General features: G+C 35.8%; 1 protein-coding gene across 1 annotated transcript in view; it reads left to right on the top strand.

The window, feature by feature from the left end:
- The window catches only part of LOC128989003 (kinetochore-associated protein 1-like), a 61481-nt gene that overhangs the window by 10862 nt on the left and 31564 nt on the right, over window positions 1-19055 (top strand). The window contains exons 8-18 of the mRNA XM_054410856.1: window positions 1251-1468; window positions 2587-2700; window positions 4074-4209; window positions 4823-4963; window positions 8480-8575; window positions 9075-9156; window positions 10215-10327; window positions 12259-12389; window positions 12688-12895; window positions 17711-17801; window positions 18219-18381. Of these exons, the coding sequence (XP_054266831.1) occupies window positions 1251-1468; window positions 2587-2700; window positions 4074-4209; window positions 4823-4963; window positions 8480-8575; window positions 9075-9156; window positions 10215-10327; window positions 12259-12389; window positions 12688-12895; window positions 17711-17801; window positions 18219-18381 (1493 nt within the window). The remainder of the gene's footprint in view (window positions 1-1250; window positions 1469-2586; window positions 2701-4073; window positions 4210-4822; window positions 4964-8479; window positions 8576-9074; window positions 9157-10214; window positions 10328-12258; window positions 12390-12687; window positions 12896-17710; window positions 17802-18218; window positions 18382-19055) is intronic.

The raw sequence follows: 19055 nt of genomic DNA, 5'->3' as shown, positions 1-19055 counted from the left end.
TACAGCTCTTCCTAGACAATTAATTCATTTCCTTTTTTACATATATATTCAGGATTTGCCTGAATATATATTCTATATCTTCCAACGTGTGGCCAACATCGTGAACATCCTTGTGGTCGTGTTCGTTTTTAACCCAATCTATACTTAATATCCGCCGCAGCAAACCTGCAGACTAAGCAAATTTCCATTTGCCTGATTTTATTTTCACTTAAATCTATGTAACATTAAGTTTAATGAGTACCAAGGTTTGCTGCTACGTGGAGGGTAATAAAGTGTGTATTTGTAAAATAATAATAGCTCAGAATAAAATAAATAAATATGCCAAGTTTGATCAAAATATATCCATAAACAAGCAAAGTACAAGAATTTACTTATCTATCTATCTATACAGGGTGATTGGTACTCAGTGTGACAAAATTTTTTTGGTGTACCTAAGTACAAAGTAAATGAAGTGTGATGATGCATATCAAATTTTCCAAGTCTAAAAATTAGCTTTCCAAAAAATTATTTAGTGTTTTTCAAAAATAACCATGCTTTTAAACTTAATACAGCTATTTCTCAATTACTTGTATATGGATTTGAGTAGATAATGTCATTTTTGTGTTTTACATTACATTTTGAACAAGAATAATAGAAAATGACGGAGGATCAGTTGTAAAAACTCCATTATAAATAGATTCAAAGATAAAAATTAAGACGTTTGATAAAAATTTAAAAAAACAATGGTCTATTGCATTTTTCACACCCTTTATACAAGAAAGTGTCGGAATATGATAAAAACTGCGCCATTTTATAAGCTTTCCAACCAAATGCTACACTATTGAGGTTTAGATATTTTTTTGTTTGTTTTAGTGGTTTGAATACCAGAAAACAGGGAAGCTTTATTCACAGCTGTCCACCATATCTGATCCGCATCCCGGACCCGCCCAATACCTTAGGCTCGGTTCCCATTTAGGGTGGGCATTTACGGCGTTTAGGGTTTTGCGTGTACAGACTCATATATATATATTATACTAGCCTATATATATATTTACAAATCTGAACGAATAGTGTTTTTGGCCTCTGGCGACATCAAAATGAATATATAAATCAGTCCCGGGACTAGGTCTTACTGTGCCGTGCCACCTACAGTAATAGCTACTTCCCTCTAGGGAAATTCGCACATTATACTACATACTTCATCTTACTCCTTGTCAAGGATTGTTTGACAAGGTATGCTGTAAGTTGTTATAATTGTTTTACGTGACTAGGGTCAGATCAAAGAGGCTATCCTGGTGTGGGGTCGACACTTGAGTGACATGAAGCCGTTGTTTACTGAGGACAAGGCTCGCCAACTGCTTGCTGGTGTTCCGACATCCACACAGTTGGCAGACCTGCTACTGTGGCAACATCACTTCATCCCTCCCATACTGGCCATCTACCCCCACATGCTGGGCAGTGTGGTGCAGTGGTCTGTAGAGAGGGCTAGGTAAACAATAACACTATCTACACCTCCATATGTATTCAAATTCTCTGTAATTATATTTTGTACAAAACATTTAATGTATAGTGTCAGCCTACAAGTTCTATGTAAAAATACCTTAACCCATAAAAATAAAATTTCCATAGCTTTGAATGTTCACAATTAATTCTCGTAGTCTACAGAATAAATGGGCTTTTCTACTAAACATTCTTTGAGCTTTTGTCAAAACTGTTTACAATAAATTATTAATGTATTTGATTTATTTGGGAATAAGATTTAGATACTTTAAACACCAGAGTAAGCGTGCTTATCTTTAAACATTTCAAGATTTTGTTTTGCTTAAACTATTATCATTTTTGTTTCTGGTTTTGTAGTGTGGGATTTAAACTGTAATTTAAATTTATCCTGGTAATTTTTTTTAAACTTATAACTAACACATTCCAACTTTGTACAAACCAAATAGCTTTTAAACTTTGTAATTGATAATTTTGTTGCTTAACAGACTAATAAATCTTTATCTAATCTATGCTTAGCATAATTCATATTATTTTCTGTAAAACTAGTATTTGTTAAGTCTTTGTTTATTAGTTTTTTTTTCTAGATTGGCATAGTGACTGTCTAAGCATATATGTTTTCATACAAAACAATCATGCACAAATCATTTGAATTTCCGTTCCCATGCTTGGTGGCAACTATCATCAGCAATATATAGATTAAATTGCCACTGATTCTAACCGGCTATAATACTAAAATGAATTAAAAATAAAACTATCTTGTGCAGGTGTTAAGTTTATTTCTAGATTTCTTGTTAAACCAAAAAATGGCTTATAGATATTTAAGAAAAAGTAAAAATGTTTTGATCAAACAATATTCAACGCTCTGTATTCTGTTTTAATTCTTCAATGAGCTGTAAGTATGTTATGTTTTCCAGGATAAGCTCGTAAATTGTAAACCTACTCAGTATTCATTGAGTTAAAGGGTCCATTTATTGTAGACGTGGTCCTAAATTTAAATTTCCTTTTTTGTAAACCTTTTTCATTTAAACTTAAACAAAGCAACTAAAATTGAATTTGGAAATGTTATTGGTCTGCAGGTTTCCTGTGTCAGTTTGTTGTTTGTTTCAGCAAAGGCCTGGAATGGTTAGATCCACGAGCGTGGCCAGACTCAGGTCTTACATTAGCTAAAGGATTGCTTCGTCTAGTCCATTCTGATGCCAGTGGGACACTTCCAGCCCAGAGGTATTGAACTCTCTTCTTGTAATGTGCTCTTATGGAAAACTAACAAAAGTAGTGATGAACATGTAGCGTCTGCTGATGTTGTCTTAGCAACGCATTATGATTATGGTTATTGGGTTTTTAGAGAAAGGTACACAAAATTGTAACTCTTCAATAAATGATTTTTCCCTCTTACTTAATTGGTCGTAAGTCTATTGAATATCACAAACAACCCGTCAGCTGATGTTGTCTTAGCAACGCATTATGATTATGGTTGTTATTGGTTATCTAGAGGAATGTACACTTTGTAACTCTTCTAATGAATTGATTTTTCTCTTACTTATTTAATCGTAGGTTTATTTGAACTACACAAACAACCACGAGCAAATCACAATACTAATACTTCTTAAAATAACAATTTACTTTGGATACTCCCATGTATTTATACCAGTTGCAGTTAAAGTTAAACTCAAAGAGAACATAGGCCTACTTGTTTGAGCCGTTTGTGTAGTGTGCTAATATTGAAGTAATATTTTCTGTTTTGGTTTATCAATACTATGATTGCTTAACATAATAAAAACCATTTACCAAATTAGCTGACATTTTTCTCCATGATGATTAACACACACCTATGAGGAGATTAATTTAGATGTATAACCACTAACCAGTATTATCTCAAACTAACGAGACCCTACGGTTTTCAAAATTTGTACATGAAGCTTTGGGATGTAAACGTTTGTTGGTATCCAATATAAAACTGCAATATTGGCATTTATTTTGTTTACTTTTCACAAATGCTATCCATTAAATAGCTGATTCAAAATAATAAAATTAAATGTTTGTTTAGTAAAATTAAGAACAGAGGTTTTTTTCTGGAGATACCACAGATTGCTGCATTCTATGATCATGGGTGAACCTATAATGTTTTTTAAGTAGTGTCAAAGGACTTTGTTGTTCAAGCTCCTGGCCAATTTGTTAATAAACTCAGGTGAAGCTATTTTTTTTTTTTTTTTTTTTTTTTTTTTAAAGAGGTTGGCGGCCTCTTTTAACCTTGCATTTGCCTGTCCACATAGACTAAACGCCCGTGCGTGGATCGTTTACAGCAAAGCAAGGAGTGAGCCGGTACAGTACAAAGGTGAACTGTACTGATAAAATGTTATCGGCAGGGACCAGGATCCGAACCCACGACATCGCTGCCTTGGGCCCAAAGTCCGCGACGCTACCGACTGAGCCACCGACTCACTATAACTTTACTATAGCTTTCACCTCACTATAACTGTTGCTTTATTTGTAAATGAAGCAATAAAAATACAAATTTAAACTGAGTTATCCAAGTATTGATGTTGATTATATATGTAATTATCTCTTAGTCAGTTGATGTTACTTTACTTCTGCAGGTCGGCCTTGCAGAACATGAATCTGTCTCCACAGAGTCCTTTGAACCAACTCCTAGGATTGATCTTCACTCTTCAAGACATAAACCTACTGAAGCATCAGTACAACGTGTCTGTGCAGTATGACCAGTTTGTAGAGGTGGGTGGCTAAAACAAAGAGAGCAGCCTGCTTATCATCATAGTTCGTACCCAGAAAATACAAAATTATGTTTTCGTTGTAACTTTGTGTACGTAGGTCTAATTGGACTTTTTCCAAGCTAGCTACCATTTACTGTATAAATCACAATCCTCGCCTAGAGCAGAGTCCTCGCTTAAATAAAACAACAAATACACAATTTAAAAGGTTGCAAATCCAAAACTCATCCATCTTGATGAGTATAAAATATAAAACAAAGTTTTCATGTTTTGTGATCTAGTATCTACCCTGTCTCGTCCTCACATACATACAACATGAACATACAACAGCAAACAACTTACATATAGAAATGTATTTCTTTTTCGTACCCTCACTAAATAAATCGGTGGTTGTAAGTTATACTTGCATTTTTTTGTAATAGAGTACCAGGAGTAATATCTCTTATCCACTGACATGGTGACTTAATAGGTTTTACAAATTTCAGTGCAAGATGATAATTATTTTGTTCATCATATAGATCTGGAATCATCCCAATTTGATTATTCATTAAATAAATGCCATTTAAAAAACCATATTACCAACAATTTTTAATGGCTATAATTTCTCATGTCAATAGGAGGATCACCATAGTTTTGTAATGGTGTTGCTTGAGAAGCTGCCATTGGAGAAGATCCCTTCATTCATGGAAGAATTCTTCCCCCGCTTAATGAAGAATAGAGGACTAGACCCAGATTTGCAGATTTTGCAATTCATTAAGGTAATATAATAATCAGAATGTTATGTTAAATTTCTAGAGTAAGTAATTTATTAAATTCATGAAACAAAGCTACTGGATGGAAAATAAGACATTGTCTAGTTACAGTGATTAAAAAATTTGTAGGTGTAAAAAATGTACACCTCACTCCTCCACATCCCTCTTTAGCTTTTTTCGTTGCCGTCTGTCTTATCTTCTTACACCTCACTCCTCCACATTCCTCTTTATCTTTTTTCGTTGCCGTCTGTCTTCTCTTTTTACACCTAACTCCTCCACATCCATCTTTATCTTTTTTCGTTGCCGTCTGTCTTCTCTTCTTACACCTAACTCCTCCATATCCCTCTTTATCTTTTTTCGTTACTGTCTGTCTTATCTTCTTACACCTCACTCCTCACATCCCTCTTTATCTTTTTTTGTTGCCGCTTATCTTCTCTTCTTACACCTCACTCCTCCACATCCATCTTTATCTTTTTTCGTTGCCGTCTGTCTTCTCTTCTTACACCTCACTCCTCCACATCCCTCTTTATCTTTTTTCGTTGCCGTCTGTCTTCTCTTCTTACACCTCACTCATCACATCCCTCTTTATCTTTTTTCATTGCCGTCTGTCTTCTCTTCTTACACCTCACTCCTCCACATCCCTCTTTATCTTTTTTCGTTGCCGTCTGTCTTCTCTTCTTACACCTCACTCCTCCACATCCCTCTTTATCTTTTTTCGTTGCCGTCTGTCTTCTCTTCTTACACCTCACTCCTCCACATCCCTCTTTATCTTTTTTCGTTGCCGTCTGTCTTATCTTCTTACACCTAACTCCTCCACATCCATCTTTATCTTTTTTCGTTGCCGTCTGTCTTCTCTTCTTACACCTAACTCCTCCATATCCCTCTTTATCTTTTTTCGTTACTGTCTGTCTTATCTTCTTACACCTCACTCCTCACATCCCTCTTTATCTTTTTTTGTTGCCGCTTATCTTCTCTTCTTACACCTCACTCCTCCACATCCATCTTTATCTTTTTTCGTTGCCGTCTGTCTTCTCTTCTTACACCTCACTCCTCCACATCCATCTTTATCTTTTTTCGTTGCCGTCTGTCTTCTCTTCTTACACCTCACTCCTCCACATCCCTCTTTATCTTTTTTCGTTGCCGTCTGTCTTATCTTCTTACACCTCACTCCTCCACATCCCTCTTTATCTTTTTTCGTTGCCGTCTGTCTTATCTTCTTACACCTCACTCCTCCACATCCCTCTTTATCTTTTTTTGTTGCCGTCTGTCTTCACTTCTTACACCTCACTCCTCCACATCCCTCTTTATCTTTTTTCGTTGCCATCTGTCTTCTCTTCTTACACCTCACTCCTCCACATCCCTCTTTATCTTTTTTCGTTGCCATCTGTGTTATCTTCTTACACCTCACTCCTCCACATCCCTCTTTATCTTTTTTCGTTGCCGTCTGTCTTCTCTTCTTACACCTCACTCATCACATCCCTCTTTATCTTTTTTCGTTGCCGTCTGTCTTCTCTTCTTACACCTCACTCCTCCACATCCCTCTTTATCTTTTTTCGTTGCCGTCTGTCTTCTCTTCTTACACCTCACTCCTCCACATCCCTCTTTATCTTTTTTCGTTGCCGTCTGTCTTCTCTTCTTACACCTCACTCCTCCACATCCCTCTTTATCTTTTTTCGTTGCCGTCTGTCTTCTCTTCTTACACCTCACTCCTCCACATCCCTCTTTATCTTTTTTCGTTGCCGTCTGTCTTATCTTCTTACACCTAACTCCTCCACATCCATCTTTATCTTTTTTCGTTGCCATCTGTCTTCTCTTCTTACACCTCACTCCTCCACATCCCTCTTTATCTTTTTTCGTAGCCGTCTGTCTTCTCTTCTTACACCTCACTCCTCCACATCCCTCTTTATCTTTTTTCGTTGCCATCTGTCTTCTCTTCTTACACCTCACTCCTCCACATCCCTCTTTATCTTTTTTCGTTGCCATCTGTCTTCTCTTCTTACACCTCACTCCTCCACATCCCTCTTTATCTTTTTTCGTTGCCATCTGTCTTCTCTTCTTACACCTCACTCCTCCACATCCCTCTTTATCTTTTTTCGTAGCCGTCTGTCTTCTCTTCTTACACCTCACTCCTCCACATCCCTCTTTATCTTTTTTCGTTGCCATCTGTCTTCTCTTCTTACACCTCACTCCTCCACATCCCTCTTTATCTTTTTTCGTTGCCATCTGTCTTCTCTTCTTACACCTCACTCCTCCACATTCCTCTTTATCTTTTTTCGTTGCTGTCTGTCTTATCTTCTTACACCTAACTCCTCCACATCCATCTTTATCTTTTTTCGTTGCCATCTGTCTTCTCTTCTTACACCTCACTCCTCCACATCCCTCTTTATCTTTTTTCGTTGCCATCTGTCTTCTCTTCTTACACCTCACTCCTCCACATCCCTCTTTATCTTTTTTCGTTGCCGTCTGTCTTATCTTCTTACACCTAACTCCTCCACATCCATCTTTATCTTTTTTCGTTGCCATCTGTCTTCTCTTCTTACACCTCACTCCTCCACATCCCTCTTTATCTTTTTTCGTTGCCATCTGTCTTCTCTTCTTACACCTCACTCCTCCACATCCCTCTTTATCTTTTTTCGTTGCCATCTGTCTTCTCTTCTTACACCTAACTCCTCCACATCCATCTTTATCTTTTTTCGTTGCCATCTGTCTTCTCTTCTTACACCTCACTCCTCCACATCCCTCTTTATCTTTTTTCGTTGCCATCTGTCTTCTCTTCTTACACCTCACTCCTCCACATCCCTCTTTATCTTTTTTCGTTGCCGTCTGTCTTATCTTCTTACACCTAACTCCTCCACATCCATCTTTATCTTTTTTCGTTGCCATCTGTCTTCTCTTCTTACACCTCACTCCTCCACATCCCTCTTTATCTTTTTTCGTTGCCATCTGTCTTCTCTTCTTACACCTCACTCCTCCACATCCCTCTTTATCTTTTTTCGTTGCTGTCTGTCTTATCTTTTTACACCTAACTCCTCCACATCCATCTTTATCTTTTTTCGTTGCCGTCTGTCTTCTCTTCTTACACCTCACTCCCCCACATCCCTCTTTATCTTTATTCGTTGCCATCCGTCTTCTCTTCTTACTCCTCCACATCCATCTTTCAATTTCAATTCTCTTTACATAAGAATTCTCTCTTCTCACATTCGTCTTAAACTTGCTTTTTATATTCTCCCCCTTAAACTTCTTCTACTTAACTACTTCTATTTTATCATTGATTCATAACTCTATTCCATCTTGCTGTACTCTTGTCCACAAAAAAATATCATTTCTCCAGATTGTGTCCTGCTCCATTCTCTTTCTGAACCTGAATATTCCATACTTTTGTCTGATAAGCAACTATTGGCCAATAGTATGACTGACTGATGGATATGTTTTCCTTATTTTTTGTGCCTATTACACTCTTAATTGTAGGTGTATTGGCATGAAACAAATGATTTATTAAATAATAGTGTGGTAATTTTACAGGAAATTGTTATGAAATGTGAAGATTGGTGGTTCTGGGATGAGGCACCTTGGGAAGCTCGGGTGTTTGCCTTGGTGCCACACCTTCATAGCATTCAGGTACAGCCATTTCATGTACTCATACTTTGTTGATTATTCAGAGGTAATAGTTCAAGTAGTAGTAGTAGTCAAGTCTATGTTTGAGTACGGTAATAAGAAAATTGTATAAAAATGAAATTACAGATGCTGTTTTTCTTTTCACTTGGTTACTTAGATAACACAATGCCTTGGTGTGAAGGGGAAAACCACCCTGGCTTATCGGTGTCACTAATGTGGCATAAATATCTAGAAGGCCTCCTTGTTTTAGTTAAACATTTTCTTTAACATAGAGTTTGTGATCATGATAATATTTAGACTGTGAAAATAAAAGCTCGGCTCAGCTAGACTTTTGAACTTGGTGCTTGACTACTCATGCTTTTAAGTCAGCCTTTACTCAGTTTGAAAATCAGACAGATTTCACACCTCTAATAATTTTGCTGTTTTTATATTACATTTTTTTAGGTTCACACACACATATATGCATGCATTTGTATTGAATGATATGTCTTATTCGGTACAGCTGAAACTGGATGCCATCTTGCATGTGTTGAGGTCTGCTCCAGTCCCTTGGACCCCTCTGGTGACACAGCTGGCAGAACAAGGTATTTTGCTCAATTGATGATTTAAAACTGTTTATCTTAATAATAACCTAAAATATTCCATAAGGCTTGCTGACTCATTCTTGTTAATATGGAGGGAGAACAATGAATTGTTGCATAGGTTCGTTATTTGTAGTTGCCAAAGATAAAGAAAAATATCCTCTTTGCATAAAACTTAAAGACTAAGCAAATTTCTACTTTCATGACCGATTTTTACTAAAATATTTCCTTAAATAAGGTTTATTCTCTATTTAAATATCCTTAGATTAAACGAGTACTTGGTTTTGCTGCTGCAGGGAAGGACATTTTTTTCAAATAAAATGCTATTAGTTCAGTATGCAATAAATAGATATGCCACATTAGATTCAAATGTATCCATGAAAAGTAGTGATGTGTTGAATCTCAATATCAACATTTGATACCAACTGTTACTTGGTCATTGGTATGAGTATCAAAAATCGATTGTCAAAAGTCTATGCTGATACCTGACATGTCTGGGAAGATTTCTGCTTTTTCCGCAATTGCAGGTGACGACAATAACGAGGGATACTATCAGAATTAAGCCAAGATCGTGGAAGACGATAGTAATGTTTCTGTTACTGTGGGGCATACTCAGGATTTTGCCTTAACCATGGGAGACGATAATAATGTCCACAAGACCACAGAAGATGATCAGAGTTTTTCTGTAATTGCGGGAGACATTGATGATGTCTACACCATCCCGAGAGATGACCAGAATAAATTTTGCCGCGATTTTGGAAGACAATGATGATGACTGGAGACACATTGACATCGACTAATACATAGCAACTACATATAAATAGCAAACTACAACCATTCACTTACCATTTACCTATAAGAGTAACATGGTAATTACTAATAACATCGTAATACGAAACATGGAGTAACATGGTAATTTTAAATGTAAAGTTTTTGTTTGAATTACCTCCATAACCGTTAAGAGTACAACAACACTTCAATATACCAAATTCAAATTGTTGGTTTTTTTAAGCTCTATATAAATTTACTAGTGGTTTAACTGTTTGGTTTTACCATTCAAGGTGCTCGGCTACCTGGAGATAAAGCCAATGATGTACGCAACGAGAGCAGTAACGTCCCTCGGCGACTGATCATGAAGGAGTACAGAGTCAAAGTGGACACGGTCCGCAACGTGGTAAGATTTGGTGCTCATACTTTGTAGTGTACACCGGGGCCATGGACTAAATCTCTTCTGTGATGTATGGAGGATTGCCACCAGTTGCGAACTTTGGTGTCAATCTGATCAGCTACCGAGCATTAAGAAATTTTAGCATTTAAATTTGTCTGTTTGCATCAAAGCTGTGATTATTTTTTTGGTTATGTGTCTACAAACTAGGACTCTTTAAAATTAGATTGCACTCTTCTTAATGGGAATTAAGAAATGGCTTCAAAGAAGCAGTGGCACGAGCAAGTGTCTATTAATCACTAAGAATTAAATAATATAAATTTTTTATTACTAATAAAAAATAAAGCTATGTTTATTATAGCTCATATTAAAGATCAAAATAACCCCGCCGCAGCAAACCTGCAGAATAAGCGAATTTCAATTTGTCTGATTGGATTATTATAAAAATATTTCCATAAACAAAACGTATTCCCCATAAAAAAAAAAAAAATAGACTAAAGAGTACTTAGATTTGCTGTTACGGGGGAGGTAAAAAGTGTATTTGTTAGGGATGGATGGGATTGAATTTTTAGTTTGGGACATGACGGGATTTTTTATTTCCTTACCGATTTTTCTTGTGCAAAAAAGGGTTTGTTTTAAAAGTTTTGAGTATTGCAGTTACAAAAAAAAGACAAAAAACAAAAATCAAATTTTTACTGTTTATGGCACTGATTATAAAACCTATTAATGGGCAAAAATTTACAGGTAGAGAAAAAACCTTATGACTAAAAATCAATCTCATTATAAAATACCCTTACCTAATCTAACCACAAACAGGTATTAACCACAGGCGGTCACAGCGTGATCGTTTAAATGACTCGTAGTCATGGCACGATGGTCGAAAAGACTCCAAGTCACAACAAGATCGTCGAAATGACTCACGGTCACGGCACGATCGTCGAAATGACTTCGCCTAATGCGTTTACAGAACTATTGTGAACATATCTCGCGGTCACTGTCACTCGCGAAGCGGCAAAATCGCCAACGATTGAATCAAATCCCATTCTTAAAAAATTCCCGAATTAAATGTAATCCCGTCCCGAAAATCGGGACCCGGCCATCTCTATTATTTGTCCAAATGTTAATAATATGGGATGAAATAAAAAATTTTCCAAATTGAATCAACATATATAAAAAAGCAAACCACAACAGTTTTCTTTTTCTACATATAAGAATAACATGAGAGTCTTAAATACCTATATAGTTTTTTGAATTTTCTTCCCATAGTCTTTAATTTTACTACACTTCAATATACAAAATGGTTTGTTTTTTTAAATCTACACAATGGTTGTATTGAAAAATGGCCATTTCCATGTTTTAAGGGTAAAAATTTGAAAAAAAAAAACAATGTTTTAGTATTTCAAAACCTTATAATGTTCCTGTGGCGATCTCACTGGTTCGCGAACTCATTCAAGTCCATCCCGCCCTACACATTCAAGCCAAATTTAATCAAAATCGGACCAAGATTACTCGTGTTATTGGGTTCTTTGATATACAGGATGTCCGGAAATTATTGTGAAATATTTTACTGCATGATTGTTGAGGTAAAAATAAGAAAAAAATTTGATACAAACATATGTCCTAAACTGCTTGGTTTTCCGTCTGTGGGTTTGTTTTTGTTTTTACATAATTTATCATATCTTGCTATTACTAACCTGCTGAGGAACTAAATTCAAACTTGGTATGTGCATGTGGAATAACAAGATCTATTTCGGTACTTAGTATCAAGTTTCTACTTTGTACCATTTGAAAATGGCAACTGTTTTTTGTTTCTAAGGCTAAATATCTTAAAAACCATAAATAAATAAAAATTTACAAGGGACAGTCCAGTGGCCAGAAACATGAATTTTAATCCGATTAATTGTTTTAATAAAATTCTTTAATTTCATGTTGTTTTACAGAATTTGATTCGTCTGATTTTGAAAAAGTGCCAACCAAGAATGATGGAAGATATTTATGAAGTGGCAAAGTATGCCAGGGAAGATGTTAGTGACATCTATGATATCGTTCTGAATAGTTTGGTTGAAAAAGGGTGAGTTGCCTTAATATACAGTACTGAATATAAATTATATGTATTTTTTTTACTAGTCCTCCTGTACTTACATGTCAATGTCTTTTTTAAGAAAACACTTTTTTATGTTTGAACAACTCATTCTATGTGTGAAAAATGAATAGGGTGTCACTAATTTAGTCAGTAATCTAATTTTGAATTTGGCTTCTTGGCAGGATTTGTTAACTATTTGCAAACAATAAGATATTCATAAGTAGTTGTGTAACTCAATACTATCATTGACAAATTGTAATCATGTACTTATTTGGCTTGTTGGTAGTGAGAGCAAGATGGTAGAAGAGCTTCTGAATACACTAGAGGAGACTCTGCCAGCTGAATGTGTGACCAGACTATTGTTCAACATTCACAGACGCATCTCTCACCTGTCCTGGGAGAAACTTCCTAACTTCTTTACCATCATATCTAAACTTGACAGCCAGAGAGACCAAAGGTTCCTTGCCAATTTAAAGACAAAACACAAACTCAAGGTTGGTTTTTTATTTGGATATTCGTAGATTTTACCAGTTAATCCCATTTGAGAATACTCAACGGATTAAACGGTGTTGTTGTACGAAACTTAGCTGTAATGTGTGAAGTGATTTTGTATAGGGATGTTGGATGTGTCGATTCTCAATACCATTTCTCAATACCATCGAATATTGGACATTAGTATTGGTATCGAGAATAAATTGCCAATGTTGATGCCAAGACCGATACCTAAAACATGTGTGAAGATCAATAAATTTTCGCTTTTACCGCAATTGCAGATTATAACGATGATGCTCCTGTGACTGCAGGAGACGATGATGATGTTCTTGATCATGGGAGATGTTCACGTTTTTGCCGCTATTGCGGATTATGACGATGGGATTCCCGTGACTGGGGGAGACAATGATGATGTCTACATGGCCATTGGAGATGTTTGCTTTTGTCGCGATTGTGGATGGCGACGATGACGTTTCTGTGGCCACAGGAGGCAATGATAATATCTACAGAACCGTGGGAGATGTTCAATATTTTCATGTATCCGTTACTGCTTAGTAGGGGTGTGCGATGCATCGAAAATGCATCGAAATTTCGATTCGATTCGATTCGATGCATCGAATCGCGATTCGATTCAGTGGTGGTCAAAAAACGATTCGATTCACGAGGGAGTCAGTATCCATATACAAAAAACGCCTGCAGAAAGTCAATGCAATACCCGCAATACAGGAGCGCGTTGCTGTTGCGTTTCCTTTACGAAGGCGTTCTTATTTAATACATTCTTTGCATTAAATATAGCTTTAATTGTTTTATATTTTTTTGTTTTGACATTGCAAATGATTAGAGGTTTTGTTTTTTGTCTTGATGTAAGCAGTGTGTGAAATATTTTACTACTGTGAACCTAGCCAAAACAAGGTAGGTTACTCCAAAATCATTTTAAAAATAAGTCTGAAAAATTGTTACTTAATACTTAACTAGTAAGATCAATGTTATAGACTGATACATTTGGTATTTTTGTTAGGTGTCTGTCGGTCCCCGTCCCCGAATTTTTGTTGGGGCAAAAGAAAAAAAAGAATAATTTATTTCCAAAGAAACACTCTTATATTATTATATCTATTACAGAGGAATTAAAATGTTCAAATGAGAATTAAAAATTAAGTTGGCTCACGACCTTTAAGAATAAAGACACAACAGAGCAATTGCCGCACTGCCACTAGCCAGAGCCAGGTCTAGTCGTCTACTGATAAGAGTAACAAGACAAAAGCCGTGATGCAACACTAACAGTGCAAAGAAAACAAAGTCAAAAGAATAGAAATACAGAAAGACTATTTATCCAGACATACTAGTATAATCATTTATTGTTCATTCAATACCTAATTAAAAATATATTGTAGTATTTTACATAATAAATTATAAACAAAAGAAATATCTGATATAGTGAAGATCTGTATCTTGGTTAAATAGGGTTAAAAAAATATATTTCTAAGATCCAATACAATATTTACAACTCACAAATTACATTGAATTAATTTCTTTGAAAATAATCTCTAACAGTTTTGTGTTTTTGAATAAAGAAATATATTTCTTTGTCTCTACTTCCTTGTTTCATCACTTGCATTTTGTCAGCAATTGAAGCAACTGGGTAGCAACCGGGTGGTGTAAGAGGGGAGGGGGAGGGTCTATGACCTTGAATTCACACATCGTTGCCCGGGCCTGGCTGGTGAGACTGATTCATTGTTTTTGTTGACATACTACTACCCTTCCTTAAGAGAAAAAGGCCCTGCTGTTCCAAAAACATTGAGGGTAGTTTAAAAACATTGACCTGTGTTGCCAAGGGCACTAGAAGATAGCATTTAACTTTCTTGTCTCTTGATTTAATATTATTTTAATCTTCTATATATTATTTAAGAGTTACTTTTCGGGTACCTAATTAGTTGTGATATTGTTTAGCTTCATTTTATGGATTTTTAATTCTTTTCATTCATTAGCTATCAAAATCAGTTGTTTTAGGATTTTAATCTCTTGCAGTACCGGTAGGTCTATACTACTGTATGACATGATATGCATTTTTTAGTCCTTATTAATTATACCATAAACAATGTTTGTATGTTATTTACTGTTTTTGAGTTTTATAGGAAATTAGTTTACACAATATCTTTTCTTCAATGAGTTCTCCACTTGACATGTTGCTTCTAGCTAGCCTATTACTATTTTAGGCCCTATAAAAATAATGCCTATGTAAAGCTGTAGGCCTACTGATGCCAATAATAATTCTTTATTTATGATGATGTAACAAATAATGTAAGTGTGAGGTTATTATACTAAGGAGGTTAGGAGGCAGGGAATGAATGATACATGTTGCATGGTGGAAACATATTATTTTTATTTTCTTCTTGCTTGCAGTCCTGAAGCCGGTCCACAGGCCCTAAACTTGTGATATGTAAATTTATTTCTTAATGGTCTTTTTATATTAAGTTCCATTCAAATTTGTTGTAATTTAGCTACCGGTACCTATTTAGTTATTTAAACAGTTATTAAAATGAGAATGAATGTCTTGATAAAAAAAATATTTTCTTCTTTCTTGCAGTTGAGCCAATTCCAAGTAAAAATTATGAAATAGGCAAGTAAAGCAGCTCACTGGTATTTCCAGCAGTTATTCTAATACATATGATTGAAAATAAATATTTTTTCACCTAAAATTCATATGTAAGTATGAATAGGCCTAATACCACATCAACAAAAATTTGTATTACACAAATGTGATAAATTTTAATTATTGTTAATCCACTCAATTGACAATTATGAATAGAAAAATACCGTATTGCTTCGAATCGAGTTGCATCGAATCGAATCGAAAATCTTTTGAATCGAATCGTTGCTTCGAATCGAAAATTTTTTGCTGCTTCGCACACCCCTACTGCTTAGCAAAATACCGAATTTCCTAGCGATTAGGGAAGACAATTAAGATGTTCCCACGACCGCAGGAGACATTATCACCTCGAGCATCAGCCTCTATTTATAATAAAATTTTGTTTTGATAATTGTTTAAAAGGGTTAACATTTGAGTTGGCTGGATAAATTTTGCATTGCTGCTCCCAAAAAAAAAAAAACTTTCAAAAACACACTATTACTTTGTGAAAGGATAAAAAGACTGGGTTCGATCTAATACGAGGGTCTTTTTTTAAGTAAGGCCTAATTTTGCATGAAGCTCTGTAGTTCGCGCAACAAGGCTCGTCGCCTCTTACTGTCATCAGCTGTGAACAAAATGGATCTGCTTGTTTTATAGTTGAATCTCCCACTGCATGCGAGATATGGTCAGTGTTAGGGTTTTTGACCACAAGAAACGTGTCTGATACCAACATTTATCGCCAGATGACTGAAGGTTATGGCCCTATAATGGATTGAGTGAGGGTAAAGTAAAGAAATGGAATAGAAAGTTTTTAAATGGCCGTGAAAATGTCCATTTCGGAAGGAGTTGTGTTTTTGATGGGAACCCAGACTTCTCACAGAAAACCACAAAAGAAAAAGGTTTTCAAATCAAATCAAATCAGTGTATTTCCACATTAAGTATACAAAGTAACTTTTTTTCAAAAAATAAAATACAAATATAATCTGAATCATTACATCATAGCCTTTTTAAACTCCCTAACCAGTTTCTTCACTTTACCTTCACTCATAACACTGGGCCATAACATTCAGTCATCTGGCAATGCATTTCGGGATCAGATATGTTTCTTGTGGTAAAAAAAAAAATTTACTGACCTTATCTTGCATGCAGCAGGTGATTCACAGCAAAGCGTACATCTTAGCTACGGACGACGATGATGTTTTCGTGACCGCGGGACACAACGATGATGTATAAACGGCCTGGGGAAATGTTAATGATTTTGCCAAAATCACAGAAGACGACGATGACGTTTCGGGAGACGTCCGCGGGAGACGACGATGATGTCTACACGCACATGAGAAATGTTCATGATTTTGTCACGATCGTGGACAACGAAGATGACGTTTCCGTGTCCGCAGGAGATGACGGTGATATCTACACAGCCGCGGGAAATGCTCATGCTTTTGCCACGATCGCGGACAACGACGATGACGTTTCCGTGACTACGGGAAACGTCGACGATGTCTAAACTGCCATGGGAAATGTTCAAAATTTTAGAAAATTTGGTTAAACTATTTATAAAAATTGGTATCGGTATCAAGAAAAGAGAATTGATACATTTTGGTATCGACACTCACTATTTGTTGAAAAAAATTTGTTTTTAAGAATCAGTTTGTAATAATGATCCAAAGGTATTGCAATCTGAAAAATGCTCACTACGTCTTCAATATAAATCTCCCTTCAGAATAGGAAAATAAATTAAATCCCCAATTTATAAATACCTAAACCTTTCCAGGCTCCAAGACTAAAGGCTCCAGTGTTTACTTCCTTCAGTGAAACCATTTCTCCAACAATCCCCACATTGCCTCATCTCATAAACTGTCTCTCGTTGAATACACTGCCTACCTAGACCGTCCGTCTAGGAGGTGTGTATTCTGTGTGCGCTGCTATGTCCCTTCTGTAGGCCAGCCCAAGTTATTTTTTAACAACACTTGCATCCTATTAGCTCAACATTGCCAAACTTCCTCTATACAATGCGAAGCACTCTGCTATTACACCTTAATAACAAAATACTTTTGAAAAAAGTGTATATTTAGTGTTAAGAAATTATAAGGTGTTAACCAATTTTGATTGGTGAAACATTAGAAAAAGACACTTTTGTAAAGTAAGTAAATTTTTGTTACAATTAGATTGAAGTAGCTTTTTTCTACAGATGGAGTTTGATATCACGAGCAAAGGTGAACTCACAACTTTGAAAGAGAGACAAAACATTCTTCGAGACTATGCAGAGAAAGTAGCTAAAGGTGAGGCAAATATTTGTCTTGAAAATATATATAATATGATAAATTTTGTAGCCAAGGTACATTTTGATTAGGATAAGGTTGTTTAGTCCTTAAAACTTAAGATTGAGTAAATGTAAGTTTTAAAGACATGTTTCATATGTGTGGTCATGGCAGTGAAACAGATTTAGATTATGCTCAGGGTTTAATGTTCCTTTTTTTTCTTTATAATTCTCCTTTATTTAATAAGATTCAATTTTATCTATGTTTGTGATTTTAAAAACTCTTATAACTCTTATATCTTATAAAATTATGATTTATGTTACTCTATGTTATCCTAATAATAAATTAGTTCTGATAATTTGTTTGATTTTCTAATGTTAATTAATATATACACAGTTGTGTTTGTGTTAATAAATGGTATTGTTTGATATTTTACAGAGCTGATTTCGGCCACTGACGGTATTTCTACTACTCCCCCCTTGAGGAGAATGGGAAGGTTGGCGTACCTACTTTCTCTGCCTGTGGAGAATGCCATTCTTGATTTAGCTTTGTGTTGCCTCTCCAACGATCTTCCTCTGGAAACTACACTCATTGTCGCAGGGTTTGCCACTTTATTATTACTCTTACTCTATAAAGTTTGATCTTGGAGGAACCTATCCTCTCTGCATTTTTATAACGATAAGTCCATTTAAAAATTAGAGATATTCCAAATTGCAAATATTCCAAAGTGAAAACGTAAAGAGTGACAGTTTATGATTCAAGTGTTAAGTTGATAAATATCCTTGACAACTTTTTAAGCTGTATAACTGAGTATAGGTCGGCCGGTTAGAAAACGACCTGCGCAAATTTTTTAGCGCATGTAGGGGAGGTAACGGCGAGGGAGGGTATGTTCCCCCTCTCTGCCAATGGCCGTTTTCACACGAAACGACACTGACACAGCGCCGCCCCGGTGTCGTGGGAGTTGGAATCCTGTGTTACCAAATGGAACTGCTTACACAATGATATAATAACATTTCATGATGCTCAAATATTTATGCGATTTTGGCTATACAATATTTTTTGCAGGACCTATTTTTCTCAAGTTATGAAGAACGTAATTGTTTACATTTTGATCAGCTGTATAATTTAATTGCTGTTAATATTTAAGGTGTTCGGGAAGGGTGGGGGTGGGGCGGCAGCGGAGTGGGGGAAGAGCCATCGTCTGTCTCACTCCCACAGCTCGGTATCTCTCTCTCGCACCAATGCTACGAGGAGGTCGTTTTCTAACCGACCGAC

The sequence above is a fragment of the Macrosteles quadrilineatus genome, unplaced genomic scaffold (assembly GCF_028750875.1).
Source record: "Macrosteles quadrilineatus isolate MER2022 unplaced genomic scaffold, UCM_ALF_1.0 Scaffold_3__2_contigs__length_128488019, whole genome shotgun sequence".
Classification (NCBI taxonomy): Eukaryota; Metazoa; Arthropoda; class Insecta; order Hemiptera; family Cicadellidae; genus Macrosteles; species Macrosteles quadrilineatus.
This window is presented reverse-complemented; position numbering and strand designations above follow the sequence as displayed.